Consider the following 17,071-nt stretch of genomic DNA (forward strand, 5'->3'; position numbering starts at 1 on the left):
GATAAATATACGCCGTTGTTTGCAGTGCACAACGTTTTATAACAACACTAAAGTAATCTATGTTTATTTGACAATAGAGATGTAATGTGTGTTACAAACATATAATATCAGCCGACATATGAAAACACTACTAAATGTATTTTCTGAGATCAAGGCTGAAATGTTAAAGCTCACAAAGTGTCCAGTCAGTGCCACATAGATTAAATATCATTATTAACTCGATATGACATCACAGTTTCAGTAGAAAACACTGATTTCCTGTCACATGATTACTGGAGCTTTACTCAAACTGCATCAGAGTCGCAGAGAAAAGATTCAAGTGCGAGTCTAATGAATAAAAAAAAAAGAAAATCATGTGTTAATGTTTCTCTTCTGTGTGTCATTATCAGTTTGGAGAGTGTTTCTTGGCTCGCCCTCTGCCTCTGTCATAACACCCACATGTTGCTGCAGAAGGTGCTGTATGTGCTGCTGCCTCCTCTCACATGGCTCTTATGATTGGTCATCAGGGAGCAACTCCGCCCATCAGCGGACATTCAATAAGCTGCAGTGCTGAGTACTGACAGGCCCAGACAGGCTGCGTTCAACACGCACACAGACACTTCAACATATAGCAAAAGTGATCTGAACTCACTGCAGGGGCTTCAGCACACGTTGTGTTCAAGCTTTAATGCTGGAATAACGTCCGGGCCAAGATCTGGTGCCTGGTGAATTCAATAAATGAAATTAATTTAATATAGAGCAGCACAGCAACATCAAGCGACACCAGCATTTAAATCTATTTACTTCTATGCAATCGCTGCAATTAGTGGATTCCCTCATAGGACAGGGGGCAAAGGAAATCTGTGTCGAGTTCAACTTTGCAGAACTTTTGCACGTGGATTTGAGCTGCTACAGCAAAACATCTCCAACACACGGCTGGAGAATCCAAAATGGAGGATGCTATCAGAGATTAGTGGCTGTGTTGCACCATTTGTTTTTATTTTACACGCTCACGTTGGAGTAGAAGCTGCTTCACGAGAGAGGAACGGCTTTGACTGAACAGTATGAACTTATTGATGCGTTAGCGATGTCGGTCTGTGAGTTTTCAATCGCTACAATAACTAGAATATAAAGAGAGTAAACAGAAAGAAGCCGAGGGAATCACTGTGACTAGCGCATGTGCTAGCTGGCTAGGTAGCCGTTAGCTCGCCAAGCTGCAGCCGTTTACAGACCGGCCCTGCGAGTGTAGTCTCTAGCTCTGTCCAGACTCAGGGGCCTCATCCTTGGTAGGACACAGTCTGCGAAGGATGAGGCCTTCCAGCTAAACCAGAAATGACGGTTCGCGTCACAGAGCGCTGCTCCTGTCGCCTAGCAACCTTGACCACTTGAACTTGAAGGTTTTAACAGCTGTACCGTTAGCTGTTGAACTGAGCTGAAACCAAGTATTTACATTTAAAAGTGTCAGCGCTGTTTGCAGCCATATTAATTTCATTACCAGTTTTGCAATTAATCTTGGGATTGATTGGAGTCTTCGTTGCCCAGGAAAAGAAGGACGCATTTCTCTGCTGCGTTTGAAGGAGCCTTCGAGATGGGACTGTCTAGTCGCGCCGCTGTGACGCAGTGGGTCCTTGAACGCAGCGCGCCGAAGGACGTGGCCCCTGCTAATAAAGACAGGATCTTTATCATTCCCAAAGAAACTTGCAGATAAATTATCAGCATCACGTCTGGAGGTTTCAAAGCTGCCCCGCTAACATTAGCACGTTATCATGCTAAGTATTACGTTTTCAGATTTACAGTGCGAGCACAGTCAGTATGATAATTTAACACACTACTACTAATAAATAATAATGGGTTAACATCAGTACATTAAAATTCAGTAGTTGTTCATTAATATGCGTATTAACATATGAAAAGAATTCAACCAAAATCATCCATACACGGATTAATTACAATTTACAGTCTAACGATGTAGAGCTGTCCCAACATGGCCGCCATACAGAGAATAAACTGGGTGTCAAACTTTTCCTCGTGACACCCTCTGGACAGACTACACATTTTTATTTTGGATTACACATTAATGGATGTGTGTAATGAGCATTAAAAAAAAAAAAAACACTGGACGAACTAATAAAGGTCGATTTAAAGATCAATTATCGGCTGTAAGTGTAAAAAGTTTAAAACGGTGACAGATATGAGAGAAGACTCTGTGGATCGCAGCCTGTGGGAGTCCAGCTCTTCAATGAGAAATCCACCAATTGAAAATTTGACACCTACGAGCTTTAGTGTAAAGTGCTCTTTGGAGACTGCACAGTGTCTCCTCCGTCAGCTCACATGTAATGCTGACTGACGTCAGCGTAATAGATTTTGCAATGGACGTGGATGTTTGGAAATGTCTTTTTTAACTGGTTTCCCGTGTCCTGGGGAGGGAGACGGGAGGAAGACCAGCCAAGAGAACGACTCAGGCTCGTCCATCAGCCGGAGATATCTAAATATTTATCCTGTGATCCACATTTATCCATTCACTGGTGCAGCTTTCTGGGTCAAAAACATTATGTTTCTGGGAAGATACACGAGTATACTGGTGTTTATCCAATGCTACCCACAGAGATTTATCCTAAACTGTCAGGGTTTACAATAACACACATAAATTGTAGTGCGTGTCTCACTAAAAATCATTAGGCTCATTAATTTGAGTCCTGCAGCAGCTGGGAAAATCTGCGCAGGAGAAATGAATGAGTAACGCTTTGGCCTCCATCAGCAGCTGATATCCAGGTGCCTCTTGAGCAAGGCACGTAAATCAAAACCGATAAAACTGATTAACCAACAATTACGAGATCGCGGTTCTCCCAGGAAACTTAAAGGTGCAGTATGACGAACAGATTTACCCGAATATATGTTCCAGAAAGAACAATAAATGTTGACCCCTACACCCATGGGTGCTAACAGACATTTTAACAGCAAAGACATAGGCCTTCACCCGAGGACAGGGTGCGGCACAAAACTCAAGGCCCTCAAGTGGGTGATAAAGAATAAAAAGCCTTCGGTAAACACTACACTGTACATGATGATCCTCCCAGGGAAGAATGCGTGCTCGTTCTGTGTCCGTGTGTTTTTACACGTATTAGCTCACATTAGCTTAATGGGCTAATACCATGTAGCTTTAACGCCGCTCCCTGAACAGCCGGGTAGATTTCAGAGCTGGGAGTCGCAGCACGACTCAAACTGAGAGTGAAATGTGTTTTTACTTTCTGTCTTCCACCAGCTGTGAGTTACAACTTTTTTCAGAAATGAATATGGAAAAAAGAAAATAATGATTCTTTTGATTAAGCAGGTGGAAAAGTAAATTTTCTGTTTCTATACGCAAATGTTCTCGTTCGTCTACATGTTTAAATCTTCAACACTTGGTTTTACTAACAGCCTTTCTCTTGCTTCACAAGCTGATCAGCACCATCGCATCCTGTTACTGTATATTTTGCATCTGGTGAGTAGAATTACATCTAATCTAAATAAATAAACCTTCATGTATTTTCTTTAAAAAGCAGCAAACGTCTCCAAGAGGCTGCAGAGTTCATGAGCCGGTCCACACTGAAATACCTCAACCAATACTGAACGGATCACTATGAGATTTTGCAGAAAAGTTCATGGTCCCGACACGATGAACCTCCCTGACTTTGGTGATCTCCCTAATTTGTCCTCTAGCGCCACCACGAGGTTGACATTCGTGCTTTTTTTAACTTTCTAACTGAAGTTCAGACATTCGTGCTCCCCAGAGGATGAACTGTGGAGGGATGAACTCTTCTGTCTCGCACCATCATCAGGTTTGGTCGCCTGGTTCTCGCACGAGGCACGAGACGAAGATCATAAGAGTAACTGAAGCGAAGTGTTTCGGCCTGCAGGGAAAGGTCGGGGGAATCACCAGTGATTGTACGTTATTGGGTTTTATCCTCTGGGGATCATGAATATTCATGTGGGGATATTTCACTGTGGAGAAAAGTGATGGACAAACCAACCAATGAACCAATCAGTCGATGGTAACGAGGAAGAGCTGGAAAAGACTTGAGCGGTAAACAAGTTTCCGAAAATCGGCGGCACCCTCATATTTTATTTCAGTAAATATGAAGGATTCAAATCTCACCTGACAAATATACATAAAGTCATGTGATAAAAGACGCCCTGAGATGAGTAAATCGCAGGCTAGTTAAGTGGAGCTGGTCTGCGGACGGGTAATTCATCACCACGTGCGAACACATTCATCATCCCCCGGTGGGTTTTCAGGGTGTGTTCCTCTGGAGTGGCCCAACTGTAAAACATGACATTTCATAAAGCGGCGAGCACGTGGGGGCACTGACGCCGCGACATGCCACATTGCCAAACTGAATTGTGATTAATGCTGTTTATACAAATCTTTACAGTTATATGAAGAGCGGGATCGCCTATATTTGTGTGGCTTTGCAGACCGAGCGTCACCGATGGAGAGATTAGAAACTCATCCCACATTTAAACACACCATTTATCAAACCCGGCGGACGGCAGCCGGGGAGCTGCTGTTGGTCCAAATCTCTTCTTCTTCTTCTTCTGTCTTTTTCCAACCAAACATACACACATTACATTCTCTGGACGTCCATTTTGAAGGATTAGGAGAATGTGAGCCGGGTGTCTGTCACCTCATTTGTCTTTGTATTTCATCCACACACACACGCCTGATGTTGACCGTGGCTCTGACCAGACCTGTTGCCGTGCGCCCTCCAGACGAGGCCTGACCTCACTTGCCAAGACCTTCCTGTCGGGACTAAATGGATCACCTTACGTTTCAGAGCACCGACGCTGGAAAGGAACAACAGAGGGAGGGCAGAGGTGGCGGTGGGGGGGGGTAAAGTGAGACAGGAGACATGAAAGACAACATTTTAACTTGTAGGCCGCGGGGGAATGACAACAAACACGGGGCCTCGAGTGACACAGGATCTGCTGCTGCTGCGGAGGGGAAGACGGAGGTGGTGCTTTCTGTCAGGTCCGCTTGGGCTTCCCTGCAGAGTCTTCAACCAGCAGCAAGACACCTCAGGTAAATATCCTGTGACTGTAACACATGGTGCATTAAAGTGTCACTGATGAAGATCATGGTAAGGTAATTAGACTTCTCTCACACTGGCATCAGAAAATAACTACATCATGTTTCTGACCAAATAAAGACTTTGTGATGTTTTTTAATTTATGAAAAGATAAACTTCTTATAGGCAAGTAAGTCATTTTTTCAAGCGAGACCAGAGTTCATTAAGTTTAATTACATTAATCCATTAATTACAAAAAAAGATCAAAATTGACCATCAGAAACTCATGTCAAAGTGCTTGTTTTATATAAAGATCTTAAATTTACAATAGAAAATAGAAAAACTAATTTTAAGAAGCTGGAATCAGATTTCAATTTATCAACTTTTTTAAAAAATAAAAGTAAAAAATAAAACAAAAATTTATGAATTTTAAAACCAGTTTTACTCATGTCACCTCTGATCTTCCATTAATGTATTTCCCGCTTTAAGGAAAACATCGCAACACTGCGGTAAATTATCATTGTCCTGTACATCTTTTATTTATTTATTTATTTTTTAATCCAACCTGTGTTTTATCAATAAAGTTTTAAACACCCTTTCTATTGGTTATGATGAATTTGCTGAGAAGTGTTGGTACCGACCGGTCAGTGAAGGCGTCCTGTGGCCGTCGTCTCGGTTTTAGCGCCTCCTGCTGGTTGGTTGTGACAGTTGCATTGCAAAAAGTTCATTTCCTCTGGCAAACAGTGAAAATAACCCCAAAGATATTTCATCTTCCATCACAGAAGATATAGAAAATGTGCAAATCCTAATTCAATTGAACAAATTGCTCATTTATCAGTTAATCAAATATATATATTTTTTCATATTTAAACACTGGTATTTATTAATATCGTGCTTTTTAAAGTGTTTTGGGACCAAGAATATTTCCTCATTTAACTGATTAAACCACTTAGACTATAAACTATTAAAAAAATGCATTTACAACTGCTTAGAGCCCAAGGTGATGTTCAGTTTGCTTGTTTAGATACTGAGTTCACTGTCATATAATAAGACAAGCAGTAAATCCTCCACATTTGAGAAGCTGAAACTAGAAACATTTTAGCATCTTTTGCTTGAAAATTACTTTAATGATTCAATTAATCAACAAAAATCGACTGATCAATAAAGTTCAATCCATGAAGTTTCTCTTAGGCTTTTTTTTTTTTGTTGTTGCATCTTAAATAATAAATGGTTTAATTTCTTGCCACATTCACTCATTCACTCACACATCCACGCATCGCACCGCGATGGAACAGCCATACGGGGCAGCTGGGGGGCAGCTGGGGGGCAGCTGGGGGGCAGCTGGGGGCCCGGAGGAGACGGGGATCGAACCACCGACCCGCTCCGCCTCCTGACCTCCGCGGCCGCCGCCCGCCGGCGTCTTGCTGAAAGAGAGGATGAGGACGAGGAAAAGAAAGACCAGCAGACAAAAGGTTTCAGTTCTCTCAGCGCTCAGAGAGCCAGCACCAAGAGAAGACCCTGCTTCTGCGAGGAGCTGCCTTAGCGAGTTTATTTACAATTTCACAAAATACAGGTGTCGCTTTCAAACAGTGTTCAAGCATTTTCACATTAGTGTCGTCTTCTGACAAACCACCGCTTCCTCTCCTGTTTCGTCCCCCGCCTGCTCTCAGTCTTTGGTTTCCCGATGTTGAAACTTGGCTTAACACGAGGAACTCTCCTACAATCATTTTTAAATACTCTTTATCCACTTTATTTCTCACACACACCCCCACATATATGGTCTGTCTCAATTTAAATTAATCCAGGTTTTCCTTTTTGCTTCCTTCCAGATGAGGAGTTTGTGCGCTTTCTACAAAAACCTGCTTTTGTTTAATTCTATTTTATTTTTTACAGCGTTGTTTCATAAAACTCGTACAGTTTCATATTTGTACATTTCAACATACAAGTTAGCTCCAAAACTTAGCTGGTTAGAGATTTTGGGTTTGTTTATATTTGCCCATATTTATATATATTTATTTAATAGGTACAATTGTTTTTTGTTTTTTTTTCTTATTTTATGGCTTCAAAACACAATATTATCTCTATATCTGAGGATCTCTTTGTAGTAGTTGTGCGTTGGATGTATGGCGGCTAACTGAAGGCATGTGTAGAAGTAGTCAGTATTCTCCGTACTGGTGTCAAAGTCTTAACAAAGATAAAGAAGTTGCTATCAAGTGCTATGATGCTGTGCGTTAAACAATGAAAACTCAATAAAACTAAAACAAAAAAAGTGATTGTCGAAGGTGAACACTCTTTCCTTTTTTGTTCTGCCTGTGATAAAAAGATTCTTGTTCCAAAACCTACGTACGTGTGCAGCTCCTTAGTTTACAAACACTTCTCCGTACGAAACATCAACATTTCCAGTTTGTTGAAGTGTTGTAATTTTGTAAAACAAGGACTTTCAAAAAAATATGTTGCATCATTTCTGCTTTACTGACAGTGACACTGTCCATATGATGAATGTTTCAGAATGAAAATCTCATTTAAAAATGTACCAGCAGTGTGACTCCTCTTTCCGTTACGTTGCCGTGTTCTCGTGGGATAACACGGCGGACAGCGGAGTCGGGGGCCGCGCTGAGATCAGAAACCCAATTTCAACTCACGCAAATCACGTAACACACGTGCACGCGTACACTCGCACACCTGTTCCGCTCAAGGGTTGAATACTCGAGCGTTTTCCAATCCATCACTAATAAAAACGAGGAGTAACTTACAGGCTGTGTCGCCCTCAGGGAGAGACAGGGATCTCAGTAATTTACCGCCGTGTTTAACTTGTGTTTTTTTTTAAATGTTCCTTCCTCTTGAGGAGAGTGTTACTGTTCCTGTACACCAGCACAAGTGTCTAATCCAATACTGCTGACTGTGTAAAATCCATTTGTTTTTCCACTGTGCAGTACAGCGGCGGAGCTGTGTGCGCCCCCCGGTGGTCAGAAGGTAACACGGTTTTAATACTATTCAGAAGTGCAACATGTGCGGTTGAGAAAGGGCGTGAACCTGGTTTACGCTGCAGTTCTACAGTATTTGGATTGAGATACTTCTTTGTTTAGGCTCCGTGCTCCAACACAGTGGATCACAACTGTGAGGTTAAAGTGGCGACTTTCATCTTTAGGTTGGTCAGTGGAGGACTTTCTGACCTTTTGGGGGGGTCTGTATAAAAAGGCTACAGTTTCAACACAGTTCATTAAGTGTGAAAGTAAACACTGTGGAGTTGAAGCTCAGTCAGCACTTTGACCTCAGAGTCATGGTTTCTTTAATCCAGTGTGCGGGAGTTCAGCATCTGTCTAAAGCTAACAAACAGCTCTGTAGGTGGTCAAGAGGAAGTCCGCATGTCTTTGTTCAAAGGGACGAACTCAACTTTAACTTTTCCTTATTACCCTCCATTAACGACCTGCTTTTTGAAAGCAAAGAATCAGATTTTAACGGGGCAGGTTCATGGAACCAGGACTTCCTCTTATGGATGGACCTTTAATCCACACGCCTAATAAAAGACATGTCTCTTCACAGCTGTTCATGTCCTCACCTGCTATGAACTAGATCCCACTGTTTTTAATTGATCTCAGTAAACAACATAAAAGTCGACCTTCTGCTTTAAGAACCTAAATTCTGTTTTTTTTTTGTTTTTTCAAACCTTCAGATGAAAGATCGATACCGACACCGGTGACCGGTACGGTGCAATAAACCTTTGTGTTGCTGACGCTCAATCCTCCTGCCAGAGGTTTATTTGTCTCCGTCACGGTCTCCGCGCAGCCGTCTCTCGTGCTGCCGCTTGGTGATGATGTATTTGAAGAACTCGTAGACTGACCAGCTGATGGCCGTGGAGGGCATCTGGTAGATGACCCGGGCTTGGACGCCCTTGAAGAAAGCCGGCACGCCTCCCATCCTGTACACCGTCCGAAAAGCCTCGCCCAGGCCAGAGATGTGGCGGCTGCCGGCGGCCGCCCCGACCGCTCCGGCCGCCGTCGCCGCCTCGGCCTGGATCACGTGAATAGCCTGAGCCTCCTGCGTGTTGAGGAGGGTCTTGCAGACGTCGAGGGGAGTGGTGGCGGCGGCAGCCAGGGCTCCGGCCAGCGCGCCGGACACGACGTGGGAGGAGGGGTTGTACTGTCTGTGGGGGTTGAGGAGCTCCTGGAGGTACTCGTAGGTCATGAAGTGGAGCGCCTGGAAGGGCACGTTCATGGTCAGCTGGGTGGTGTAGCTGCGGTAGAAAGCGGCGGGGCCCTCGCGCCTCAGCAACGAACCCATGCAGTCCAACACACTGCGGTAAGGAGAGTTGAACATCTGCATTCGCTGTTTCACAACTTAAAAATGAAAAGAAAGAGGAGGCGAGGTGAAGGAGAGGAAACTAGGAAGGAAAAAAACAGCAGATTATATTTACATGACTCTGCAGCCAGAGAAGGAACCTGAAGAAGAACCGGGGGGACGGTGACACTAGAGAGGAGGTCAGTCACTGAGAGTGCTCCATGTTATTTTCTTAGAAGTCTGTAAATACTGAAGAAACATGATCAGTATGAATCATCGTTTGCTGTAGTAACATCTGGCTCCCGGCTCACAGCTGCCTCAGTAGCTCCACCTTGTGGCCTGACGGCAGAACTGCAGCACCTGATTTTCTTTTGAGGCCTTTAAAGGAGGTTGAGAACTTCTATAAATGGAGCTACACTATGTCTTAGCTCGGTCAGTGTGTGTGTGTGTGTGTGTGTGTGTGTGTGTGTGTGTGTGTGTGTGTGTGTGTGTGTGTGTGTGTGAGAGAGAGTGAGAGAGAGAGAGAGCCGTGTGGTTTTACCTTCGGCTGGGTTCATCATGGCGTCGTGCAGCACTGTGGCCATGCAGCCCGCCACCCCTGCAGAGCACAGAAAATAGGAAGTTAAAGTTTCAACCAGGAGATGATGTCAAGTTTCCTTCCTCTTCCATTAACCCCAGACTGACATTTATGTTCTTATCATGTGAGCTGTTAAAAAAAAAAACAGCTCTTTTTTTTTTTTTTTTACCAGCAGTAAACTGCAACGTTTTCCAGTTTTTTTAACATTTAACCCTTCAGTCCATGTTCCGTCTCTTTCAGTTCAATTTTAACAAAAAAAGGGAAGTCACCGCAGTAAAACTTCACATGGACGTTGCTGGGAGGCGTCTCACCATTAGCAAAGTGGCTGTTGGTGCCCGGGTGAATAGCGTCACTGAGGGAAAACTTGATCTTCTCGTAGCAGGCGAAGTAGAGAGCGTGGGCGGGACCCGCACCCACCGCCAGCACGTTCACGCCTCTGATCGGCCGCCACACGCCTTCTGTCCGCACGATCTGCCGCAGGGCGTCCATCACGTTCCTGTAGCGCGCCCCCGGCTCGGGATGTAGGCTCTGCATACGAGTCTGGAGAGAGAGAGAGAGAGAGAGGAACAAACATAGATGCGTAAAATAAATGATGACATTCAGCCAAATTAGTTTTTACAGATGGTCGGCAAAGTGTTGCAGAATGATTTGCATTTCCAGCATCATGGAAACATGTCGTTCAGATTTTAGGATTTCGACTCTCTAGATAATAATCCAGCAGGAGCAAAAACACAGACGAGAGACACAAAAAAGATCTATAGAGAGAAATGCAAAAATGAATCACCAACTTGTGATTATTAAGTTTTAAGCCCAAATTTTAAATCAAAAGACGATAAAATAAATCGAATAAATCAAAGATCCTGCATTTCAAAGTCTTCAAATAGAAACTTTAACCTAAAAATGATCCAGTTTCAAAAACCAACAGTGTGTGGATTTCGTTCCAAAACAAATGAAACTCCTATTACTGTAAAACACTGAGGTAAAACAAACAGGCAGCGGTGCGTTTGTGTTCCTGCATCTCACTCCGACAGCCTGTCACACCAACTCCGGCCTCTGCTCATTTAAAGTGTTTATGGTTCTGCCTCAACTTCACACTCAGAGGGAAACAATTGTCGGCAACCACAAGCCACCAATAAGGCCCGAGTGCCGATCAAAACCCTCAGCTACCAGAGCCATGAGCGCCATTCAAAAGCTCCAGACGAAGATTGTGCAATCCTGAAACTTTCTCTAACACGCAATAGGTGAACTGCCCCAGCCTACCCTCCCCTCAGGGGCAAATATCTAGAGCGGAGGAGGGAGCGCGCCTGCCTCCTGCAGGCTCCTGTGGACATTCCCGGCTCCTGCTTCTGGGAAATGGAAACTCACGAGGAATGTGCTCAGTCATCTGGTGGGTTTTTCCTTTTGTGTTCTAGTTTTGGGAGCAGAGTGACCGAGTTCATGAGATTGCTCAACCTGAAAACTGACACGGACACTTGTACCAAAGTACACAGTCAGTTGTCATTGAATCATATGGTTCGAACTTATTCAACAAAAAAAAACCTTGAGTGTGTGTGTGTGACCAGACCAGACACTAGTCACTGGTCTGTGGACAGTTTTCCAACATGTACCTTATTTAGACTCTGGGAAAGTCCAGCATGAATCCAAACAAGGTGTGTGCTGCTATTTTAAAGCTGCATTTGTCCAGGAAATAAAAATCCAGAGGAATCTCAGCTGAAGGCCAGACATGACGGAATCACTCCCTCCTGTGACATATGGTTTTATGTATTAACTATTCCTGAGTGGAACAGAAGGAAGACTTCCTGAACACATGCATCACTTTACCTAAAACATCTGAACAGCTCTTGATTTTACTCTTGCAGGTGCAGGCTTCGAAATGTAGCATGAATGGTCAGTTTGTTATGTTGTGCAGTAATCTTTCAAAAAATGTCTGTCTCTCTTGTTGGATTTGCTTTTGGCCTGTAGGACTAAAAGGATGATCTTCGACCCGGCAGTTGGAGCTGGAATGGGCCTGGTTTACTAACAAATGGTCCTTGATTTTACTGGTGAATAAAGGAGTAATAATGTTAATCTTTACTATCCACACCGCCTGAAGAACCATGTCTCTGCCGTTAGGTCGGTACAGCAAATCTAATAGAAGTAACAACAGATTTCACTCCTTGGATCGTTGCCATTATGATCACAGGACAAATTACCAATTACAAGACAACATGCTGTCTTTCATTATTGTGCAGTATGAGGAAAAACAACTACCACTTTTCAAAATAATCAATTACAATGCACATAATAAGTCTCACTGATTTGTTTTCTGCCGTTTGTGTTAGGGCCACAACAGACGAGGCTCTGCGTAACGCTAAATCGACCATAACCAGAAGGAAAAGACGCATCTGTAAAGGTTTATGTCAAAAACGCTCCAGGAAACACATTCCTAACAAACAGGTTTTTATATGCGTCACATCACATTAATTTCCTCATGTTTACGGTATGTTTGTTGGCAGGAACTGATTTTAATTTCCTTCCAGGCTTGAAACAATCAAGTGTTTCCTCTATAGCGTTTGGTTAATTAGCAGCACCTGGGGCTAATGAGCCAATCAGCAACACATCAAAACACAGGTGTTTGTCTTCACGTCGTATGGAAACATGTTAGTGTTCGGGTTTTAATGGTGAAAGTATTTTTGTCATTTTATACTGGGGACTTGTTGCTTTTGTATTTAAACAAAAAGTTTTGTGTCCACCACCACGACCCTGAAAGAAACTATTTGGTGCAGTGGTGCGTCACTAAGAGATTTGTAAACTGGGTCATGGTACGATTATATAGAAACAAATGAAATGCTATGACCCTAAATGATGCCAGTGTTCTCCAAAATGGGCTTTTCATCATCGACAAGTGTGTGAATTAACTGGAAAGAAGTGGAACAAAGGGTGGTTTAGTAAACACTGTTCCAACATTTATAAATGATTCAGGCACTTGACTATCAACTGCTCCCAACAATCAACAAGAAAGATACACGATTAGAGATGTAATGATTAGTTGATAGTCAATCAGTCGATCGACAGAAATATAATCTGCAACTATTGTGATAGGTGATTAATTATTTCAGACTGTTTATCAGTTTATTGGGATGGACGTTATTGACAATTTTCTGATCTTAAATGACCTGAAGCAGATAAGGGAAACATTGTCTTTATGGTTTAAAGAAGAGCAATGAGGAAACAGAGTAAATAATGACCTCAGGCATCACACACACTAACAGGCGAAGACGTTGGCCAACCGGCTGCGACAGCAACAGGAAATTAAGATTGTGAAAATAAAGAAAGTTCAGGATAGAGGAAGTTGTCTGCAAACATTAATGTAATGGAAAACCAAACTGACTTCCTTGAGCTAAAACATTTTCACCCACAAAAATTTGCACTACATTACTTCCTCCTACTTTGACACCAAAAAATGTAAAAAGCCTTCAGTTCTTATGTCGAAACCACACCTACAGTTTACTTTTCTTTTTGAATTCAGCTTCATGGCGCCCAATTACAAAGGCATCACGGTTTGCAAACAAAACTCAAACACGTAGGTTTTAGTTGAACATAGCTTTCCTGACCCAAACATCCTGCCAGGCATAAGATTTAACTGCAAATTTGGGGGGGGGGGGGTTTCGTCTTGAGTCAGTTCCTCAGTGCTTCTTAAAAATGAGGAAGTGCTATAAATGTTTGTTGAACAAGTTGTTTTAATATAAAAGGTATCTTTCTTGATCATCTATAATTAAATTTCACATATTAACTAAAGCATTTTAACAAGTAATTATCGTTTCATTCAGAAGGATGATATCTACCTATTATGACTAATAATAATAATATCTTTATATACAATTATTTTTACCTACACTGCTGCTAGTCAAAACACTGAGGGTCATATGGCAAATGCTTACTGATTGAGAATTAGAAAATAAGTCGTATTCCAACCTGGTGACGCACAATAATGTTTTCAGAGATCTGAGAATCACAACAAGACAAATCTGCTGCGCATGGTTTGTCTGATGCAAAACTTTGCAATAGGAACTGCTCTTGTAAACATGGGTGAGATCAGCTTCAAGGCTGTTTTGCCAAAAAATGCTATGAACCGGAAGAGCTAATCATTAAGGAATTTGTAATGAATAAGAGCTTTGTTTGATTTATCAGAGAACTGCACAAGTCAGGTTCATTTTATAAGTCTGAAATGAGTGCGTAGTTTGGTCAGCTCATGTTCATGCCCAGTAGATATGACACGTATGACACAGAGAAGCTGTGTCGCAGTTACGAACTCCAGGCTAATGCAGTACAGTGTGTGCTATCATTCTTATCCTCACAGAATGAATGTTTTCACATGCAGACTGCTGGAAATAGATGTTCATTCCTGTTTTGTAGAACAGGAAATGATAAACATAAACCAAAAGACATAAGCAAAAATTTATCCAAGGATGTTCCTGTTCTCACCAATGTCCGCAATTTGTTGTTAATTTCTTTCCACTTAATACTTTAATACTTCCACACTCTAACACCTTTGAATGTGCTTAATTATTATCTGTTTTCCAGTTTAAGCTTGCAACATACTCTTTGTTCGAATCAGTAATGTAATATACGACTAACACAGTGAGAGGTTAAGGTCAAGTTTGAGAGACATGTTTAAGAGGGACTCCACAGACACAGCTGCCATATTGCATAACAAGCCTCTTCAAAAACGTATGGTTATACAGTAGAACACCTACTGGTTAAAATCACTGCTCCTGATGCAGGTACATTAAACTTAACTGAGTGACTACTGGCGAGAGGGTTAGTTTTAACCTGAAATTGATTGACGTGGTTGAGTAATCATTAAAATATCCAATAAATGGTATCTATATTGGTTTACAGTAAATTCATACACTTCCTACTACCAGGTGTCTCACTTCCAAGAACCGCCTTTTCTGGACGACAGTCTGTTTAATCTAGTTACTGCTGTCCCACCTGAGTTAATCATCCACTCTTTCCTGTTTCTTCACACTGAATTTATGACATGATCTTTCCTGACAGTTCAAGTCCTCAATGATATCTCTACACTACAACACACCTCACAACAACACCTAACAATATAAACAAGATTCTGCCTGAGAACAGATCTATGTTTATACAGTCTGTGTTAATTTGTTTGGTGCGTTGAGCACATAGCTGATGTTACATCTTTGTTAATTCAGCTTTTGCACGAGCTTCCTTTACCAATAGTCCCTGATAAGTAGCGTTATTTGTTTACAAAAATACAAGGGTTAAGGTCTGTAACCCGGAATAACAAAGTCCTAATCAAACTTAAGTGGTACGTGGCTATATCCAACTGAGTTTGAACTGCGATAAAGTCGTTTTAGGTTACAAAATGTGGCATATGCCTTCCCCCTGGTCTATTTAAAAAACAGTGCCATGGTGAGAAGTTTCATTCATCATGTTAGTTCACAGTAATACAGATGAGAAATACCAACGAAAGACGTGTCCGATAATAGACTCATAGCTAAAGATTGCTTCTGCTGCTTTAGCCGGTAAGCTAGTTTGTGTGTAGCGTGCTAGCACAGTGAGAGGAGACGCAACTGTCAAACCCATTAGTCCGTTACTACACAAATATCTGCCAATACGAAAGCTGAGCTGAGGTAAACATGCACCCTCACGTTTAGATTTTCACTTTGACTATGTTGTGTCGCGTTGTTTCCCTTTTTAAGCGACGCTTATTAGTTAACTGACCTCTGTTAGCAAGGTTACCACTGTTAGCATGTAGCATTACCAGGCTCAGGCTTGTTTTCAGGCCTACGTTTATACTCCAGGTTTATGAAGCCAGTGGCTGCGTACAGTGTGACATAAACTGGGCCCGGACGTGCTATAAAAATAAACTGAGAGTTGTATTTTTTTTAGTGCTGATACCTTGACACAGTCGATGGGGTACATGAGGCAGTGCTCCATGATTCCAGCCACGGCTCCTGCCAGCATGTGTGTGCTGGTGGCTACTCCCTGAGGCAGCCCTTCATAGTCTATTTCTGGCTCCACAGAGGTCGAGGTCTCCGGAGTTGCTCGATGCAGCACCGGGGCAAAGTCCTGTTCCCCTGTCATTCTTGGTGGAAGAGACCCGACAAATCCCCCGGTGGCGTCCAGTAGCCTGCCGCCTAGCCATCGAAACTCTGCCCCGGCTGCGGCGCCTGCAACCCGGCTATCGACGCCCGGTGTTTCCACGGACGTTCGCCGGGACACGAAACCGTCCGCTTCCATTCAAATGACAAAGAGTTTAGTCCGTGAAGTGTGTTCAATCAGAGCACTTTAGCAACCCGCCTGTCGTTGTTTTCTCCCTGGGAGTTTAATTAGTATCCCAGCCGGCCAGAGAAAGTATTGGCGGGTCGCAGCTTCTGCGCGGCGGGCTGTGGTGTGTCCCGGGAACCGGGAGAGTAAGCTGGTGGGTTTGTACGTGAGTCACGCTAGAATACTGACGCTGATTGGACAACAGGACTGTCAATCACCGAGAGTCCCCTCAAAATCTCATAAAAAGAGGCGGGGCAAATAAAGCGGGCTGCGATACTGCGTCAGTGGGTGTTGACGCTTTTGTAACAGCAGGAGCTCACATGTATGTACGGGAAGAGTTTTAAACAGGACGTCCCACATTCAATCTGTAACACTGCATCATAAATACTTTAAAATACATAATTTTGGACCTAAAATATAAGTGAAAAATAACTTGTTCACTTGATTACCAAAACGTATTTAAAAAGTTGTTTAGATTTAAGAGTTTTTTTGTGTCTCTTTGTGGTTATTTTGTGCCTTTTGGTGAGCGTTTTGTCTCTGTTTGTGGTGATTTAGTGTCTATAAGTGAGCTCTTTGATATAGTCCTGTAGGCCATGACCTCTCATGTTAAGACATATTAAAAATACAAAAAATCTAACTGATCAAATGGATCAGTAGCTGTTGAAGTTGAATTTTGAGAAAGGCTATAGACTATTACAATCTCCCAGTCTGAGTGTACAACTTGAATGGCTCAAATTAATGTTACTTGTGAACCTTTTGTTTTTGTTTTATGGGTTTTATAATGTCAGTTGATATTGTAGACAGAATATTCTTAGTCTGCAAGGAGAAAACTAATCTCATATTTGATCATTAGAATAGGCTATATGATAAAGTTTTCTAAGTCATCTTAATTGATGGATTTGTGTCATTAAAC

At 42.5% G+C, this 17,071-nt stretch overlaps 1 protein-coding gene across 1 annotated transcript; it reads right to left on the reverse strand.

The window, feature by feature from the left end:
- Positions 1-6,497: 6,497 nt before the first annotated feature.
- LOC130165809 (mitoferrin-2-like) lies at positions 6,498-16,311 on the reverse strand. The gene is made up of 4 exons (XM_056371127.1): positions 15,790-16,311; positions 10,191-10,419; positions 9,844-9,900; positions 6,498-9,361 (listed from the first exon to the last, which is right to left on the reverse strand). The coding sequence occupies exons 1-4, from the start codon at positions 16,129-16,131 to the stop codon at positions 8,781-8,783; spliced, it is 1,209 nt and encodes a 402-aa protein (XP_056227102.1). The 5' UTR covers positions 16,132-16,311; the 3' UTR covers positions 6,498-8,780.
- Positions 16,312-17,071: the final 760 nt, after the last annotated feature.

The sequence above is a fragment of the Seriola aureovittata genome, chromosome 3 (genome assembly GCF_021018895.1).
Source record: "Seriola aureovittata isolate HTS-2021-v1 ecotype China chromosome 3, ASM2101889v1, whole genome shotgun sequence".
NCBI classification, from domain to species: Eukaryota; Metazoa; Chordata; class Actinopteri; order Carangiformes; family Carangidae; genus Seriola; species Seriola aureovittata.